General features: G+C 34.6%; 1 protein-coding gene across 1 annotated transcript; it reads right to left on the bottom strand.

Moving 5' to 3' along the window:
• Positions 1 to 183: 183 nt before the first annotated feature.
• Positions 184 to 19,277, bottom strand: LOC140344952 (unconventional myosin-VIIb-like; the record flags this gene model as incomplete). Its single annotated transcript, XM_072432141.1, has 24 exons — positions 184 to 340; positions 1,347 to 1,463; positions 3,065 to 3,250; positions 3,343 to 3,449; positions 4,250 to 4,334; positions 4,509 to 4,622; positions 4,740 to 4,845; positions 5,167 to 5,322; positions 7,321 to 7,474; positions 7,624 to 7,781; positions 7,893 to 8,017; positions 9,563 to 9,682; positions 10,701 to 10,784; positions 11,791 to 11,907; positions 13,509 to 13,694; positions 13,787 to 13,893; positions 14,694 to 14,778; positions 14,953 to 15,066; positions 15,184 to 15,289; positions 15,611 to 15,766; positions 17,765 to 17,918; positions 18,068 to 18,225; positions 18,337 to 18,461; positions 19,083 to 19,277. Coding segments are annotated over 24 exons (3,120 nt in total), but the record flags the coding sequence as incomplete, so codon positions are not given.
• Between the last annotated feature and the right edge of the window lie 722 nt (positions 19,278 to 19,999).

The raw sequence follows: 19,999 nt of genomic DNA, 5'->3' as shown, positions 1-19,999 counted from the left end.
TCAATACCACATAGTGAAATAATGTTTTTCACATTTAAAATTGATGTCAGGCTGCTTGTGTAAAGGAGATGGACACCTGGCTATAGACAATTATGTAAATATATGCTTGATTTTAAAGAATTAGTGTGTGAAAAGTCCCAGTGCAGGAATGCATTTGCATTGCATTTACATTTACAAATTTGAGTATTGTGCCATTGCTGCATTAAAATATTAAAAGTCTGATTCTCAATACATATCAGAACCTTCTTTCTTTTACCTTTGTCTTTGGATGATAGAGTGATACTCCAAGCTTGTTTATTGCAATGAGCACAATGTCAGGAAATGATGGGTCAGAGCATTGCTGCAAGACAGATAAATATTACATAATTAGGAAACCGTTTACTACATGTAATATTTATTACTCATACAGTACACACTCTAGTCCTGTAGATATAATCTTCGTGCTGACTGTGCTAGGTTACAGTTGTGGTTTTTCATAGAGGCAATAACCTAAAGTAGTATTTATAAAGCAATGAATCTGACATTTACCAAACATTCTCTGGTTATTCATTCTCCACCAGAAACCTTTGCTGAATATCAATTTCAATTAATTATAAATACCCCCCTAAAAAGGGCATTTATAAATGTAAAAATTTGTCCTGGCTAAGAGATAGTTATTGTGATAAAATCCCACACCTTCTAGATTGTAAGCTCTTCAGGGCAGGATCCTCTCCTCCTGTGTCACTGTCTGTACCTGTCAGTCATTTGCAACCCCTATTTAATGTACAATGCTGCGTATTTGTTGACACTATATAAATACTCTTTATTATTATTTTTGAAGTCATGTTAATTTTATTATTATTATTATTATTATAATAATAATAATAATATTAACATGACTGCAAACATGTTGTTACATCTCTTGATAGTTAATTATTACTAAGCCCTAAAGAGTCTATCAGGTCCTGGTCCCTATAACCTTCCTATATTCAAATACGAGAACTGTGAAAAAATAAAAACTGAATTATATTTTCATAAGGTTGCATGATATATTATTAAACTGCAATCATGTGTTTTAAAGTCTCAGTCAAAAATAAATGAAAAAATAATAATAAAAAAAAAAAAATATATATATATATATATATAGCTGGATGGATAGCTTACTATCAACATTTAAAAATATATTCCAGGTTCACTAAAAGAAATGAACAGTATTCAGAAGACAAAGAATACAGAACAAATCAATGAGACATGTTCGGGGTAACAGAACAATAAAGTAAATAAGTAAAATAGCCACAACAGTCTGCAGTCTCTGATAATAAATAAAACAGTATGTAAATATATTGTTTTTATATACAGAGGCTTACCTTGACCTCAAAGAAAGCAGAGCCGTATGTTGGCCATCTGCAAATATGTTTCAGAAACGCCACTTTGGCTTCATCCACTGTTTTCTTCTCATGTTTGGTGTAAGCAGATATGATGTTCTAATAAAAATAAAGAAAACAATTATAGTATTCTTTGAAATAAATTCAGAGAAGCATGGCAGCTAGATTTCTGTAGGAAAATATTTTCTTATATCTACATATATGTAAATTTGCCCTAGCAGTAAAGGTTAACATAAACAGAACACATACACTAATCAGCCAGAATAATAAACTAAACTTCCTAATATTGTGTAAGTTCCCAGTGTGCAAACAAAACAGCTCTGACCACTTCAAGGCATAGAGACACAAGACCTCTGAAGGTGTGCTGTGGTACCTGGCACCAAGATATTAGCATCAGATCCTTTCATTCACACTTCCTACATCAACCAGCCTTCATCAACCAGTGCATCATGTTTTCCCTAGATAATGCATACACATCTGGCCATCCACGTTATACAAAAAATGTGATTTATCAGACAAGACCACTTTGTTACATTGGTTCATGGTAGGGTTTTGACATTCATATGCCCATTGTGAGCTTTTTACTGGTGGGCCAGGGTCACCATGGCTGATTCAGATACACAGGCCTATACTCAGCCAGCTAAATGCACTGTGTTTTCAACACTTTTCACTTTCAGGTGGCATTTAGTTTTTTCAGCAACCTGTGCTACATTAGCTCTTGACTGGCATTAGCCTAGGACAGGTTATACTTTTTCCCCTTTTAGCATCAATTAGCTATAGACAAATCTGTATTAGGTTCCCCAGTTTTCCTTCTTCATATCACTTTTGACAGGTAAAAACCACTGTATACTAGGAACACCCTGCATGATCTGCTGTTTTACCCAATTAATTAGCTTCCACAATATGGCGTTTGTCAAAGTCACTGCTAACGTTCTGTTCAGTATATCCCACCCCTTAAAATAGTACCATTGTAACAAAATGATCAATGTTATTTATTTATAATTTCTCTGGTTTTAATGTATTGACCAATCAGTGTATAAACCAAAGCAACCCTTTCTAGCCAGTTATTACAACACAAGTTTTAAATGTAGTCTCTGTATACATGTTTTGTACTGGATTTTAAAGAGTCCCAGGTGGTGCGAATTCTAGGACACTAATGGTAAAAAAACAAATCGAGGAAGTTTTAGCACACCTCCTATTGTTCATTTTAACTTGGTGTGTCTTTGAATTTTACAGATTAGCAATTGTGAGTTAGGTAGGGGAGGCTGGGACTAAACTCGGTGTCAGTGTTGGGTCCTGGTATTTGTAGCTTTTGGGGCACATATAACAATATGGAACAGTGTACAAGAACCTCCAGGGTCCCTTCATCAAGATATTTTGGAATATAAAATGGGTTACCTTAAAACACTTTCAGTTTGATTTGTTTAATAGTTTTGCTGAAAGTATTACTGCTATTAAAATTCCTGTTCTGTTTTTTTTCCAAAAAACAGTAAACAGTTGTTTTTTGACATAAATATTTTGAAAGGCTGACAACATCCTTTTCTTACCTGCTTTTGCATTTATGAATTTTGAGATGTTTTAACTTTTGAATTAAATACCACACAAATATATATCTTTTTATGAATCCCATAATAACTATATTTATTGAAAAATATAAAATACAAAGGGTTTCAGTGTAAAAGAATATTTATCTTACAGACCTTCTTCCACTCTTCTGGCGTAGCGAGGCGCAGCAGGTACTCTGGAACCAAATCTCTCTGGATCCTGTTTAGATTGGCAAACTGGGTACGGTCATTGTTATATTGTACTTTGTATATAAGACCAGCTAAATTCACAGCGTCTTCTACAGAACAGCGATGATATCCACGCAAATATTTTGGAAGTTCCTGAATATGAAAATTGGTGTAAAAAATCAGTTATTTTAGTTTTATTATAATTATTACAGTCTGCTATAGGTTTTGATGTTAGTAAAACTAACCTGATGATAGTGAAATATGCAATCAGCTTTATTATCCTTTCCTGGATTGGCATTGACCCACAACTTCCGCATAAAATACAACTGGAAAGTGGAAAATGTAGGTGATCCTAGAGTAAGAGGAAATACTGTTATTACATTTCTCTTAAAAAAAAACAGAGAACATTCAGAGGATTATTTCACCTGAACCTGTCATTGTTTAATAGGGTGTAAATAAACGCAAAGGTTATAATGATACTTCTACCAGGACATCTGTGAAGATCATTCCTATCTAGTTCTAGACAAATAGGTAAAAACATGTGAATTCTATCCATATAATATTTGGAAGAGGGCCATGTGTAACAGTATGTGCAAGAATATTGATATTCTTCATGTTGGAGCACTACACCAAGAGGTTAATATGCAAAAATGTGAATTCCAATGAAGTTGTTCTAACCATATCAGTGGGTGTAACCAAGGTATTTTGAAGGCCAAAATTTGTCCCCTTCATTGAGATTTTTTTAGAACAGATAGGTAGGTAATTAGTTAGGTAGCTAACTATAAGTAAACAATTATCCATGAAATATGTCTTTTTTTAGATATCTATACTAAATATAGTATTCCACATGGTAATGTGGAATGTTTCCACATGGTAAATAAAGCATATAAATGTGAAAGCGGGTTAAGGGAATTAGAGAGGGAATAAGGGAGTAGAAATGTACACTTTTATTTTTACTATGGGCATGCTGTATAGATTGCTATATCTACTAGGTATACCTACTATACATGATAGAATTTTTTAAATACCTAAATATGTTGATCATTCAGTAAGACATATTCATTTCTAAGTATGTATTTGTTTTTATCTCACTACAAATGTAAAAACAACAAATGATAATCTTTGGAATGAACATATGAGTGTTTAGTTTACCTGCAGTGGGACGGCTCTTCCGGATATAGTCATTTAGTTGCCTCAGGGAATCATAGAAATAATCTTGTTCATTCATACTGATGACCTGCATTAGACAATAATCACTAAGTAAGCATAATGTAAACTAAACTTGTATGCCCGTAGATAGACTTTGAAACTATAATTCAGTATTGACATTACACTTGCTGAGATGGTGAGATCAACAAGTAAAAAATAAAAACCTTTAAATTTCGCAACAAAATATTTTTTATTTACTTACCTTGTCTGCTATCTTCAAGAAGATGCTGAATCCTTCCCAGGAGCTCAGCTGCAGTTTGCTAGAAATAGTCTGACACAATTCTCTTACCCTGGTGTTAGTCCTAACTTCCAATATCTGCGGAAAACAATACAAATGCAGGTAAACAAAAAAAAAAGGTTGGCACATCAGGATAACTCAAAAGCAATAACAAAACAAGGTGTCAAGACAAAAGTGCTCAGGAGGCACTCATACCTCTTCTGTGTCATTTGGCAGAATAACTTTGTGGAAGATCTTGGTGCTCATCTGTTGTATGGCTTCCACCTCCACTAAGTGAGGGGGCTGCTTCCTAGCGCCAGATCTGTCAGACACAGAATAAACAGGACTGGTGTTTATAGATTACAGAGGTTAACCTAATTCCCTAACACCGTTTGACTTCAATAGTCAAAAACCTTAGTAAACTTAGGAAATTCTACCCTAATGTTTCTGACAGTGGGTGTAATATTAAACACGACTATATAGATGAAAATGTAAGATTGGTATTGTGAAATGTTTTTTTACAAAATGTGCAAATTAAATACAAACATAAAAAGCACTGATGAGTTAAGTATTATAAATATGTGTGTGCTAATAACTATTAAACTAGTGACTATTTAACTATAGAACAATGAACAGTTGTTACTGTAGCACTCGTTGCATCCTTTGTCTGCAGTCTTTTGCTAGTGGCTCTTTTCGTCGATTCTCAGTGAATTTCTGAACGTGGCTCAAAAGAACTTTGCCAGGTGGAAACAGCCCTGTACAGAGCCAAAGCAACTGCCATCCGCTGGTCACACTATAGCTGAAACAAAACACAAAGTCACAATCAGCCGGTAAGAAGATACAGTGACATTTAGCAAAACTACTAAAAATATTTTGTCAGCTTGTGGCAAACCTAAATATCAGGATCCCTAAGTATGGACATTCCCTTAAACATTCACTAGTGGGAATAAATTGCTGCAATTGAAATACATGGACCTGTTTCATAAATAGAGCCCAAAATGTATATGATAGTTTTAACTGATCACAGTTTTTGATTTGCTTGCTATGATAGAAATACTTACATTGATTGTTTTTACAGGAGCAATTATCACACTAATACGGGCTAAAAAATAATGCAGACTGAATATCTAACAATTTCTGCAGGCTGGATATTTTTTTCAAACTTCATTTTTTTACTACGGTGTGATTTTAACTATAATTTGTACCCATTTATTAATAATTTAAATAAAAATAATGTACAAATATGAAGGTTATGAGGGTATTATAATTTGTTTTGTACAATAATCATTGTAGTTCTGAACTATACAATTAAATCAAAATGTAGCAAGTGGGAACTGTTTGAAATTGTTTGTTGCACAAAATATATCCCCTCATGTATGCTGCAAAACTTTTATAGTACTTATAATAAAGCCCTTTATTAGTGCGCTTGCTAGAATAAAGCTTTAGTTCAATGGCAAAAAAATATTTTTTCAGTAAAATATTGGAATATTTAGGATTTCGGATCCAAGATATAAAAATATCTATGAATTGAATGCTTGCAAGGCTGCTACATAGAATCTGAAGGTTATTGGGACATTTTTTAGGACCAATTTTTTTATGATGAATAATTTTGTGATAAAGCAAGTAAGTTTTATGCAGGTTGTCACCCAGTATTTCATATGTAGGACATGTTATGACATCCTCAATTGCTACAATGAACAGACCTTTTATGCAGCTAAGCTCAGCACTGCAGTGAGATTTTTAGAGGAAAACCTCACATACATAAGAAAATTTAGTGTTCAACTGCTTCTGTACTAAGAGTACAAAAAAAGCCCAACCATAGCCTAAAGAAAACAATAACATAATACGTTGCTCAATACTAGTTAGAATAAAACAGACATACTCACCCTATGGCGCTGTCTCCACAGACTTACTGCTCCACGACCCAATGCAGCACTTATACTGGAAAGAATGATGCTGGGCATTCTGGAGGTGTGCAATCAAGCTGCCAGGGGCTTACAGGAGAACGCTGCAGTGAACTGCACTCATTACAAAAATATCTCTGCAGTAGGACCTGTGATGTCAGATGACTAAACCACAATATCCAGGAAAAAACACATGTACACAAACATAAAAAAATGGGCCAGGGGAAGGTTGCTACGCAGTCTGGAGTTGGGCCTTGGGCACTAGTTTGGTGTAGACTGACCCCCTAATAAAGTATTGGTGTAATTGTAATTTTTACCTTCAAGCTCTTGAAAGTAGCAACATAAAGCAGCATCTCATACCTTTTGCTGTGGAGTTTAGTGTAGATCACTTCCTATTTGGTTCTGATCTACAGAAGGCCCACAGTGTTAACATGTACCACATGGGGATAAAAGCTCCAAACGTCGTAAATAAGCTCCAAACGTCGTAAACAAAGGCTGTCATAGATGTATGTATTGGCATGAGGAGAAGTTCAGGCAATAAGCTACTTTGAAAGTATTTTGTTTTTTTATGAATAGAGCCATCATTACCATAAACAACCTACCAGTCTCTGAAAACTTGGGAAATTGTGTTAAGAGATACAATGTCTTCCCATGTTAACCAAAACATATGTCAAAGCAATCATTCAAGGAACATTATATAAAAAATGAAGGCTAAATGTCTATTACTAATAACCTTAATAAAATAGGGTCCTGGCTCTTTTGTTCTTAACTTTGAAAAATATATACTATATCTTCTAGACAACCAAAACCTTGTGTTTCTTTTCTCTAATTTACTAACATAGTCCTATGTCCTTACAGCTTTTCACTTGTTCAAATTAAATTATATGTATTACCTGTTGTTGTTTCCTGTTATTTGCTTCAATATCTGGCAATAGATTTCATCTCTTAGAGCTTCTTCACGTATAGGGCCTGAGAATATCTGATCTGTAAGCTCCACTGGAGAGCGAGACTGCTTTGATGGATAGTCACCCATGTATTTCATGATAGGTAAAACATGTTAAGGTCTTATAAAGTCATCAACAAAGACACACTTCGCATATATTTGTGACTATTTTACTTTAAATAAGTTCAACTGAATTAATTTTGTAGGTAATATTCTTCATATTAGTACCAGTCTGGGCATTAGGAAAGGATATCAGTAAAAGCTTGACATGCATAATCCCGTAGATCAGGTATATCACACACCTTCTTGAGCAGAGGCTGTCTGAGGGGCTCCCTGGAGTAAGCCCAGAGTTGAGTCTTACCGCGCGATCTCTGAAGAAAAGCCCTGGAAACAGACTCAGGCTCTGGAGGCCTGTAAAACACACATAATTTCACAATCATATATTACATTTATACATAAAATTATGATATATTCTCTGTGTGAATGTTTTGTTTCTCTGTTAGTGATTTTTTTTTGTTGTACCTGAAATACTGCATAGCAAATTCCTCCAGAGTATATGGCTTTAATTCCTCTGGCTCGCCAAAGTCATCAAACTGAGTATTAACAAATTCTGATTTGCGCTGTTCTGGAGACATTGCAATCAGTCTCTGAAACAGACAAGAGGCAAACAAATTTTATGTTACATATTTATTATTAATAACAGGTACAGAAAATATGAAACTGCTATGTCCATACCAAAGCCTTTTGATCTGGTAAAATTAACATGTAAAGTGTTTTGTGATATCTGTTTTAAGCTTAGTCTACATGGACGTTTTCCCCAGCGTTTAACCTGAGGCTTTAAAAGCCCATGTTTGAAATTACCATACATTCCAAAGGGCTAATCTTTACTGGGACGTTTCCTTGAGGCATGTTTATGAGCATTATCTATAACGTTGCTTGCAACGTTTAAAAAATTTAAAAGCGGGTTTAACGCCCAAAAACATGGGAAAACGCTTCCATTGATTTCAATGGGGGGTTTTCTCGAGTTTAGAAGCATTTGAAATATAAACGTGTTAAAACCACAGAAAAACACGGTATAGACTTTTCAAGTTTTTTCAAGTTAAATGCAAGCTTTAAAATGCTAATAAAAGTGCATAAAACGCATATAAATGCAGTAGGAATGTTTACATGCGTTTTTAAAAAACGTCCGTGTAGACCTAAACAGTACTAAAAACAGCTGTTGATTTTGCCAGATACTATGACCATGGACCACAAATCACCACCAAGAGTAGTGTTGTACTCTTCTAAGTCTTCCACAGTTATAGCATGGTGAGTTAGCAGTGTCTCTTTAAAATAGGGTGTTACTGGCAAATTTGGCCAATGTAAAGACTCCTCAGCTGTAAAACATTATTCTTCTAGTATCAGACACCCAGGTCTATTGCATGAACTGAGTGTGTGATTCTGGGTTGTGTACCCCCTTCCATTCACCCAGACACCACCAACCACCAACAGCATCCAAACTCAGTATAGTCCAAGCACAGCCTGATTAAAGAGAGCAAAGCAACTAGATAACAGAACAGGATATAAGGTCAGGATAAAAAATCTGTGTATAGCCCGGCCTTCCCATGTAACCTAGTTGCCCAAACTGTGGAGAACGAAGTTGGTGAGTGACATCAATACAGAGGTTTGAGGTGAGGTTGCCCAGTATTACAATTCTCAGATGACAGAGGTTTTATTTTGTCCGACAATCAAGGTGAGACAAGCACATAATAAGCTGTTTGTTGACCATTAGGTGACACTAGGGTCAGAAAACTTTATTTCAACTACTATTGTTGTTTGCTTTTTTTTTGTTTTGCTCAGAAATTATTTTATATTACTGATGAGCAGTAAGACGATTCAATGGAAATCAAAGGTTGTTGTAAACAGTATCAAATTAAACAAATATTGTGGCATGTTTGTGCATAACAGTTTACAAGCTTTATATGTTCACTGGAAATGATGTTTCTTAGGGGTCCATTTATAAAGCAGCGCATCTGACATTCACCGAGATATTCCCCGGTGGAGAAGCCATTGAAATACATTGACCTGGAACATTCTCCACCAGGTAATGTTTCTCTGAATGTCAGATTCAATGCTTTATAAATAGACCCCTTAGAGTTGTAGTTAACTTTAAAACCAATTTATATAACTACAGAAACAGAATGTGAACATACCAGTGAAGTCTCACACAGGATCTTGTTGTCTCGCACAAGGCTTCCAGTTGTCATCTGGAAGTATGTGTTGCCACTGTTCCAGCGAGAAATCTTGTTTAAAGGGTGATTGACCAGCAACTCCTGAGTGAACAAGACAAAAATGTTAAACACCAATATGACAATAAACTGAGTATGTATCTCACTGGGGTGTTATCAGTTTACTCGTAGGTAATTCTTGTTGTGTAGAAAGCAACATTATAAATCTTAATGTGGCTTTTTTAAAATATATATTTTACAATAATATTAAAGGAAAGGAATGTATCGAATTATAAAGTTATTAAAGGCCAACTAATGCTAAAACTGAACCAGGCAATAGTATATAGCTAAAAAAGCAGTGGACAAAAAAATTGTTTCACAGACCAAACGTGCTTGCACATTGCACTACATCTAATTTCTGAATTTATTGATTGGGCGGGTCAGTCAGATGTGACCAGGTAAATACACAAATTCACCAGCACTCCAAAATACAGGATTCTTGCTTTATTGTAAAATGGCTGTCACAAAATGTTGCAAAGCCTAAGTTTATGGACCATGCAGGGTCCCTTCCTGAAAGTAACATCGTGACCTAGGAAGATCATAATCACAGGTTGACCCCTCCAACCAACTGCAGCAAAAAGCAAGGGCTCTAAAATAAGGTATGTAATAAAAATGGAAATAATTTATTAAAATAAAAACATCATTAACATGTTGATAGGAAGATGGAGAGACCTAGAAAAGCAAAATATTAGTAGATTTAACTTCAGCTTTAAATGCTAAACTATCTAAAAATAATTATTTTAGATAGTTTAGCATTTAAAGCTGAATTAAATTATAATTAGAAAATAAGTATCTAATATTAAGATTTCAATACCACATAGTGAAATAATGTTTTTCACATTTAAAATTGATGTCAGGCTGCTTGTGTAAAGGAGATGGACACCTGGCTATAGACAATTATGTAAATATATGCTTGATTTTAAAGAATTAGTGTGTGAAAAGTCCCAGTGCAGGAATGCATTTGCATTGCATTTACATTTACAAATTTGAGTATTGTGCCATTGCTGCATTAAAATATTAAAAGTCTGATTCTCAATACATATCAGAACCTTCTTTCTTTTACCTTTGTCTTTGGATGATAGAGTGATACTCCAAGCTTGTTTATTGCAATGAGCACAATGTCAGGAAATGATGGGTCAGAGCATTGCTGCAAGACAGATAAATATTACATAATTAGGAAACCGTTTACTACATGTAATATTTATTACTCATACAGTACACACTCTAGTCCTGTAGATATAATCTTCGTGCTGACTGTGCTAGGTTACAGTTGTGGTTTTTCATAGAGGCAATAACCTAAAGTAGTATTTATAAAGCAATGAATCTGACATTTACCAAACATTCTCTGGTTATTCATTCTCCACCAGAAACCTTTGCTGAATATCAATTTCAATTAATTATAAATACCCCCCTAAAAAGGGCATTTATAAATGTAAAAATTTGTCCTTGCTAAGAGATAGTTATTGTGATAAAATCCCACACCTTCTAGATTGTAAGCTCTTCAGGGCAGGGTCCTCTCCTCCTGTGTCACTGTCTGTATCTGTCTGTCATCTGCAACCCCTATTTAATGTACAATGCTGCGTATTTGTTGACACTATATAAATACTCTTTATTATTATTTTTGAAGTCATGTTAATTTTATTATTATTATTATTATTATAATAATAATAATAATATTAACATGACTGCAAACATGTTGTTACATCTCTTGATAGTTAATTATTACTAAGCCCTAAAGAGTCTATCAGGTCCTGGTCCCTATAACCTTCCTATATTCAAATACGAGAACTGTGAAAAAATAAAAACTGAATTATATTTTCATAAGGTTGCATGATATATTATTAAACTGCAATCATGTGTTTTAAAGTCTCAGTCAAAAATAAATGAAAAAATAATAATAAAAAAAAAAAAATATATATATATATATATATAGCTGGATGGATAGCTTACTATCAACATTTAAAAATATATTCCAGGTTCACTAAAAGAAATGAACAGTATTCAGAAGACAAAGAATACAGAACAAATCAATGAGACATGTTCGGGGTAACAGAACAATAAAGTAAATAAGTAAAATAGCCACAACAGTCTGCAGTCTCTGATAATAAATAAAACAGTATGTAAATATATTGTTTTTATATACAGAGGCTTACCTTGACCTCAAAGAAAGCAGAGCCGTATGTTGGCCATCTGCAAATATGTTTCAGAAACGCCACTTTGGCTTCATCCACTGTTTTCTTCTCATGTTTGGTGTAAGCAGATATGATGTTCTAATAAAAATAAAGAAAACAATTATAGTATTCTTTGAAATAAATTCAGAGAAGCATGGCAGCTAGATTTCTGTAGGAAAATATTTTCTTATATCTACATATATGTAAATTTGCCCTAGCAGTAAAGGTTAACATAAACAGAACACATACACTAATCAGCCAGAATAATAAACTAAACTTCCTAATATTGTGTAAGTTCCCAGTGTGCAAACAAAACAGCTCTGACCACTTCAAGGCATAGAGACACAAGACCTCTGAAGGTGTGCTGTGGTACCTGGCACCAAGATATTAGCATCAGATCCTTTCATTCACACTTCCTACATCAACCAGCCTTCATCAACCAGTGCATCATGTTTTCCCTAGATAATGCATACACATCTGGCCATCCACGTTATACAAAAAATGTGATTTATCAGACAAGACCACTTTGTTACATTGGTTCATGGTAGGGTTTTGACATTCATATGCCCATTGTGAGCTTTTTACTGGTGGGCCAGGGTCGCCATGGCTGATTCAGATACACAGGCCTATACTCAGCCAGCTAAATGCACTGTGTTTTCAACACTTTTCACTTCCAGGTGGCATTTAGTTTTTTCAGCAACCTGTGCTACATTAGCTCTTGACTGGAATTAGCCTAGGACAGGTTATACTTTTTCCCCTTTTAGCATCAATTAGCTATAGACAAATCTGTATTAGGTTCCCCAGTTTTCCTTCTTCATACCACTTTTGACAGGTAAAAACCACTGTATACTAGGAACACCCTGCATGATCTGCTGTTTTACCCAATTAATTAGCTTCCACAATATGGCGTTTGTCAAAGTCACTGCTAACGTTCTGTTCAGTATATCCCACCCCTTAAAATAGTACCATTGTAACAAAATGATCAATGTTATTTATTTATAATTTCTCTGGTTTTAATGTATTGACCAATCAGTGTATAAACCAAAGCAACCCTTTCTAGCCAGTTATTACAACACAAGTTTTAAATGTAGTCTCTGTATACATGTTTTGTACTGGATTTTAAAGAGTCCCAGGTGGTGCGAATTCTAGGACACTAATGGTAAAAAAACAAATCGAGGAAGTTTTAGCACACCTCCTATTGTTCATTTTAACTTGGTGTGTCTTTGAATTTTACAGATTAGCAATTGTGAGTTAGGTAGGGGAGGCTGGGACTAAACTCGGTGTCAGTGTTGGGTCCTGGTATTTGTAGCTTTTGGGGCACATATAACAATATGGAACAGTGTACAAGAACCTCCAGGGTCCCTTCATCAAGATATTTTGGAATATAAAATGGGTTACCTTAAAACACTTTCAGTTTGATTTGTTTAATAGTTTTGCTGAAAGTATTACTGCTATTAAAATTCCTGTTCTGTTTTTTTTCCAAAAAACAGTAAACAGTTGTTTTTTGACATAAATATTTTGAAAGGCTGACAACATCCTTTTCTTACCTGCTTTTGCATTTATGAATTTTGAGATGTTTTAACTTTTGAATTAAATACCACACAAATATATATCTTTTTATCAATCCCATAATAACTATATTTATTGAAAAATATAAAATACAAAGGGTTTCAGTGTAAAAGAATATTTATCTTACAGACCTTCTTCCACTCTTCTGGCGTAGCGAGGCGCAGCAGGTACTCTGGAACCAAATCTCTCTGGATCCTGTTTAGATTGGCAAACTGGGTACGGTCATTGTTATATTGTACTTTGTATATAAGACCAGCTAAATTCACAGCGTCTTCTACAGAACAGCGATGATATCCACGCAAATATTTTGGAAGTTCCTGAATATGAAAATTGGTGTAAAAAATCAGTTATTTTAGTTTTATTATAATTATTACAGTCTGCTATAGGTTTTGATGTTAGTAAAACTAACCTGATGATAGTGAAATATGCAATCAGCTTTATTATCCTTTCCTGGATTGGCATTGACCCACAACTTCCGCATAAAATACAACTGGAAAGTGGAAAATGTAGGTGATCCTAGAGTAAGAGGAAATACTGTTATTACATTTCTCTTAAAAAAAAACAGAGAACATTCAGAGGATTATTTCACCTGAACCTGTCATTGTTTAATAGGGTGTAAATAAACGCAAAGGTTATAATGATACTTCTACCAGGACATCTGTGAAGATCATTCCTATCTAGTTCTAGACAAATAGGTAAAAACATGTGAATTCTATCCATATAATATTTGGAAGAGGGCCATGTGTAACAGTATGTGCAAGAATATTGATATTCTTCATGTTGGAGCACTACACCAAGAGGTTAATATGCAAAAATGTGAATTCCAATGAAGTTGTTCTAACCATATCAGTGGGTGTAACCAAGGTATTTTGAAGGCCAAAATTTGTCCCCTTCATTGAGATTTTTGTAGAACAGATAGGTAGGTAATTAGTTAGGTAGCTAACTATAAGTAAACAATTATCCATGAAATATGTCTTTTTTTAGATATCTATACTAAATATAGTATTCCACATGGTAATGTGGAATGTTTCCACATGGTAAATAAAGCATATAAATGTGAAAGCGGGTTAAGGGAATTAGAGAGGGAATAAGGGAGTAGAAATGTACACTTTTATTTTTACTATGGGCATGCTGTATAGATTGCTATATCTACTAGGTATACCTACTATACATGATAGAATTTTTTAAATACCTAAATATGTTGATCATTCAGTAAGACATATTCATTTCTAAGTATGTATTTGTTTTTATCTCACTACAAATGTAAAAACAACAAATGATAATCTTTGGAATGAACATATGAGTGTTTAGTTTACCTGCAGTGGGACGGCTCTTCCGGATATAGTCATTTAGTTGCCTCAGGGAATCATAGAAATAATCTTGTTCATTCATACTGATGACCTGCATTAGACAATAATCACTAAGTAAGCATAATGTAAACTAAACTTGTATGCCCGTAGATAGACTTTGAAACTATAATTCAGTATTGACATTACACTTGCTGAGATGGTGAGATCAACAAGTAAAAAATAAAAACCTTTAAATTTCGCAACAAAATATTTTTTATTTACTTACCTTGTCTGCTATCTTCAAGAAGATGCTGAATCCTTCCCAGGAGCTCAGCTGCAGTTTGCTAGAAATAGTCTGACACAATTCTCTTACCCTGGTGTTAGTCCTAACTTCCAATATCTGCGGAAAACAATACAAATGCAGGTAAACAAAAAAAAAAGGTTGGCACATCAGGATAACTCAAAAGCAATAACAAAACAAGGTGTCAAGACAAAAGTGCTCAGGAGGCACTCATACCTCTTCTGTGTCATTTGGCAGAATAACTTTGTGGAAGATCTTGGTGCTCATCTGTTGTATGGCTTCCACCTCCACTAAGTGAGGGGGCTGCTTCCTAGCGCCAGATCTGTCAGACACAGAATAAACAGGACTGGTGTTTATAGATTACAGAGGTTAACCTAATTCCCTAACACCGTTTGACTTCAATAGTCAAAAACCTTAGTAAACTTAGGAAATTCTACCCTAATGTTTCTGACAGTGGGTGTAATATTAAACACGACTATATAGATGAAAATGTAAGATTGGTATTGTGAAATGTTTTTTTACAAAATGTGCAAATTAAATACAAACATAAAAAGCACTGATGAGTTAAGTATTATAAATATGTGTGTGCTAATAACTATTAAACTAGTGACTATTTAACTATAGAACAATGAACAGTTGTTACTGTAGCACTCGTTGCATCCTTTGTCTGCAGTCTTTTGCTAGTGGCTCTTTTCGTCGATTCTCAGTGAATTTCTGAACGTGGCTCAAAAGAACTTTGCCAGGTGGAAACAGCCCTGTACAGAGCCAAAGCAACTGCCATCCGCTGGTCACACTATAGCTGAAACAAAACACAAAGTCACAATCAGCCGGTAAGAAGATACAGTGACATTTAGCAAAACTACTAAAAATATTTTGTCAGCTTGTGGCAAACCTAAATATCAGGATCCCTAAGTATGGACATTCCCTTAAACATTCACTAGTGGGAATAAATTGCTGCAATTGAAATACATGGACCTGTTTCATAAATAGAGCCCAAAATGTATATGATAGTTTTAACTGATCACAGTTTTTGATTTGCTTGCTATGATAGAAATACTTACATTGATTGTTTTTACAGGAGCAATTATCACACTAATACGGGCTAAAAAATAATGCAGACTGAATATCTAACAATTTCTGCAGGCTGGATATTTTTTTCAAACTTCATTTTTTTACTACGGTGTGATTTTAACTATAATTTGTACCCATTTATTAATAATTTAAATAAAAATAATGTACAAATATGAAGGTTATGAGGGTATTATAATTTGTTTTGTACAATAATCATTGTAGTTCTGAACTATACAATTAAATCAAAATGTAGCAAGTGGGAACTGTTTGAAATTGTTTGTTGCACAAAATATATCCCCTCATGTATGCTGCAAAACTTTTATAGTACTTATAATAAAGCCCTTTATTAGTGCGCTTGCTAGAATAAAGCTTTAGTTCAATGGCAAAAAAATATTTTTTCAGTAAAATATTGGAATATTTAGGATTTCGGATCCAAGATATAAAAATATCTATGAATTGAATGCTTGCAAGGCTGCTACATAGAATCTGAAGGTTATTGGGACATTTTTTAGGACCAATTTTTTTATGATGAATAATTTTGTGATAAAGCAAGTAAGTTTTATGCAGGTTGTCACCCAGTATTTCATATGTAGGACATGTTATGACATCCTCAATTGCTACAATGAACAGACCTTTTATGCAGCTAAGCTCAGCACTGCAGTGAGATTTTTAGAGGAAAACCTCACATACATAAGAAAATTTAGTGTTCAACTGCTTCTGTACTAAGAGTACAAAAAAAGCCCAACCATAGCCTAAAGAAAACAATAACATAATACGTTGCTCAATACTAGTTAGAATAAAACAGACATACTCACCCTATGGCGCTGTCTCCACAGACTTACTGCTCCACGACCCAATGCAGCACTTATACTGGAAAGAATGATGCTGGGCATTCTGGAGGTGTGCAATCAAGCTGCCAGGGGCTTACAGGAGAACGCTGCAGTGAACTGCACTCATTACAAAAATATCTCTGCAGTAGGACCTGTGATGTCAGATGACTAAACCACAATATCCAGGAAAAAACACATGTACACAAACATAAAAAAATGGGCCAGGGGAAGGTTGCTACGCAGTCTGGAGTTGGGCCTTGGGCACTAGTTTGGTGTAGACTGACCCCCTAATAAAGTATTGGTGTAATTGTAATTTTTACCTTCAAGCTCTTGAAAGTAGCAACATAAAGCAGCATCTCATACCTTTTGCTGTGGAGTTTAGTGTAGATCACTTCCTATTTGGTTCTGATCTACAGAAGGCCCACAGTGTTAACATGTACCACATGGGGATAAAAGCTCCAAACGTCGTAAATAAGCTCCAAACGTCGTAAACAAAGGCTGTCATAGATGTATGTATTGGCATGAGGAGAAGTTCAGGCAATAAGCTACTTTGAAAGTATTTTGTTTTTTTATGAATAGAGCCATCATTACCATAAACAACCTACCAGTCTCTGAAAACTTGGGAAATTGTGTTAAGAGATACAATGTCTTCCCATGTTAACCAAAACATATGTCAAAGCAATCATTCAAGGAACATTATATAAAAAATGAAGGCTAAATGTCTATTACTAATAACCTTAATAAAATAAGGTCCTGGCTCTTTTGTTCTTAACTTTGAAAAATATATACTATATCTTCTAGACAACCAAAACCTTGTGTTTCTTTTCTCTAATTTACTAACATAGTCCTATGTCCTTACAGCTTTTCACTTGTTCAAATTAAATTATATGTATTACCTGTTGTTGTTTCCTGTTATTTGCTTCAATATCTGGCAATAGATTTCATCTCTTAGAGCTTCTTCACGTATAGGGCCTGAGAATATCTGATCTGTAAGCTCCACTGGAGAGCGAGACTGCTTTGATGGATAGTCACCCATGTATTTCATGATAGGTAAAACATGTTAAGGTCTTATAAAGTCATCAACAAAGACACACTTCGCATATATTTGTGACTATTTTACTTTAAATAAGTTCAACTGAATTAATTTTGTAGGTAATATTCTTCATATTAGTACCAGTCTGGGCATTAGGAAAGGATATCAGTAAAAGCTTGACATGCATAATCCCGTAGATCAGGTATATCACACACCTTCTTGAGCAGAGGCTGTCTGAGGGGCTCCCTGGAGTAAGCCCAGAGTTGAGTCTTACCGCGCGATCTCTGAAGAAAAGCCCTGGAAACAGACTCAGGCTCTGGAGGCCTGTAAAACACACATAATTTCACAATCATATATTACATTTATACATAAAATTATGATATATTCTCTGTGTGAATGTTTTGTTTCTCTGTTAGTGATTTTTTTTTGTTGTACCTGAAATACTGCATAGCAAATTCCTCCAGAGTATACGGCTTTAATTCCTCTGGCTCGCCAAAGTCATCAAACTGAGTATTAACAAATTCTGATTTGCGCTGTTCTGGAGACATTGCAATCAGTCTCTGAAACAGACAAGAGGCAAACAAATTTTATGTTACATATTTATTATTAATAACAGGTACAGAAAATATGAAACTGCTATGTCCATACCAAAGCTGTACTTTGGTATGGACATAGCAGGACAAAATGTATGGACAAAATATCATTATTAGTTTATATGCTTATATATATATATATATATATATATATATATATATATATATATTGGCGACCATGCCGGACCCATCTTCCCAACAATGGCCCCAAAATGGAAAAACAAAGGTAAATCATCTCTAAATTTAGTCCAGCCATCTGATTCTCACTTCAAAACTGGTCAGGAGATGTCTACAGAGCACCCAGGGACATGCACGCACCTCTGGTTTTAACAGAAACTGACCAATGGACCATGGACACCTTATGTCTTTCTAAACTTGACTTAGATATTTAAAGATTATTTAGGATGGAGCAATGACAAACAAGAGGAACTCTTTTTTGCTCATTTTGCATTTAATGCTTCTATTTAAGTGTTACTGAAGTTACAAATACAGGTTTATTTTCCTTGTTTCTCACAAAAAAGAGTTTGACAAGTTTAGTTTAGTTAATAGGCCAATTTGTTTTATGTTGAAAAGAGGTACAGAACGTACTATTATTTCAGGGGTGGGTTTGCTAAGGCTTGGTACAATATGAATGGCATCCAAAGGCACAGCCCCGCTATTACCAGTCCTCTCATTTTTGGCATAGGTCCAATTGCGTCCTGATTGGTATTCTGGACTCCTGTTAAGTAGAAGAAGATCTCCAGTGTGGAAACTCAATAGCTCAGGTTCATCTGGATAAAGAATGATAGATATATAAATTTATATACTTGTGCATAGCAAAGCAGATTTATTCTTTATGCTTTAATGATTATAAACAGGACAAGTATTAAACATTTTCCTAAGCATATTCTGTGACCTCTGTCACCTCAAGGGAAATCTTTAAATGTGCCCGAGTAAAAGTGATGCTTCAACAGCAAAGCTTGGGCTTATAGTCAACAATCTAAAAACTAGCACTAGCAATTTCAACTTGTGTGTTTAGATAAATCCCAATGCAGTGCACCATCTCAAAGGAAACCTCATTTAAAACATATGTATTTAGTAAGAAAAGTAGTATGATTCATTATTTATTGTCATTACACAAATGGAATTTTAGTTAACACTTGATGGATTGGTCCTTTGCACCATTCTAACTGAAGACCCCTTGACCCCACTTGATCCCACTATGTAAAGGTGTTGTGATGACTAACAGCAATGATGTGACAGGGTTTCTAATGCTGGTTGCACTGCTACTTTGCCAAGGTATATGCTGTTACATAGCAGTAGAAATAATTCCAATATTTTATTTATAGTAAAATATATTTTATATGAAATATTTTAGGGATTTAGAAAACAACTATCCTTTCTGATGTGAGGTTTTAGGCTCCCTTTGTGCATATAACTGCCAAACTTATTTGAAGTTTTGGATAGCATAGAGAGGTTTGCCCTCTCTGTCCTGTGATCATTTTCATCAAGAGTAACATTGGTGG

This window comes from Pyxicephalus adspersus, unplaced genomic scaffold (assembly GCF_032062135.1).
Source record: "Pyxicephalus adspersus unplaced genomic scaffold, UCB_Pads_2.0 Sca243, whole genome shotgun sequence".
Lineage (NCBI taxonomy): Eukaryota > Metazoa > Chordata > Amphibia > Anura > Pyxicephalidae > Pyxicephalus > Pyxicephalus adspersus.
Note: the sequence above shows the minus strand (reverse complement) of the source record. Positions and strands in the feature narration are given on the sequence as shown.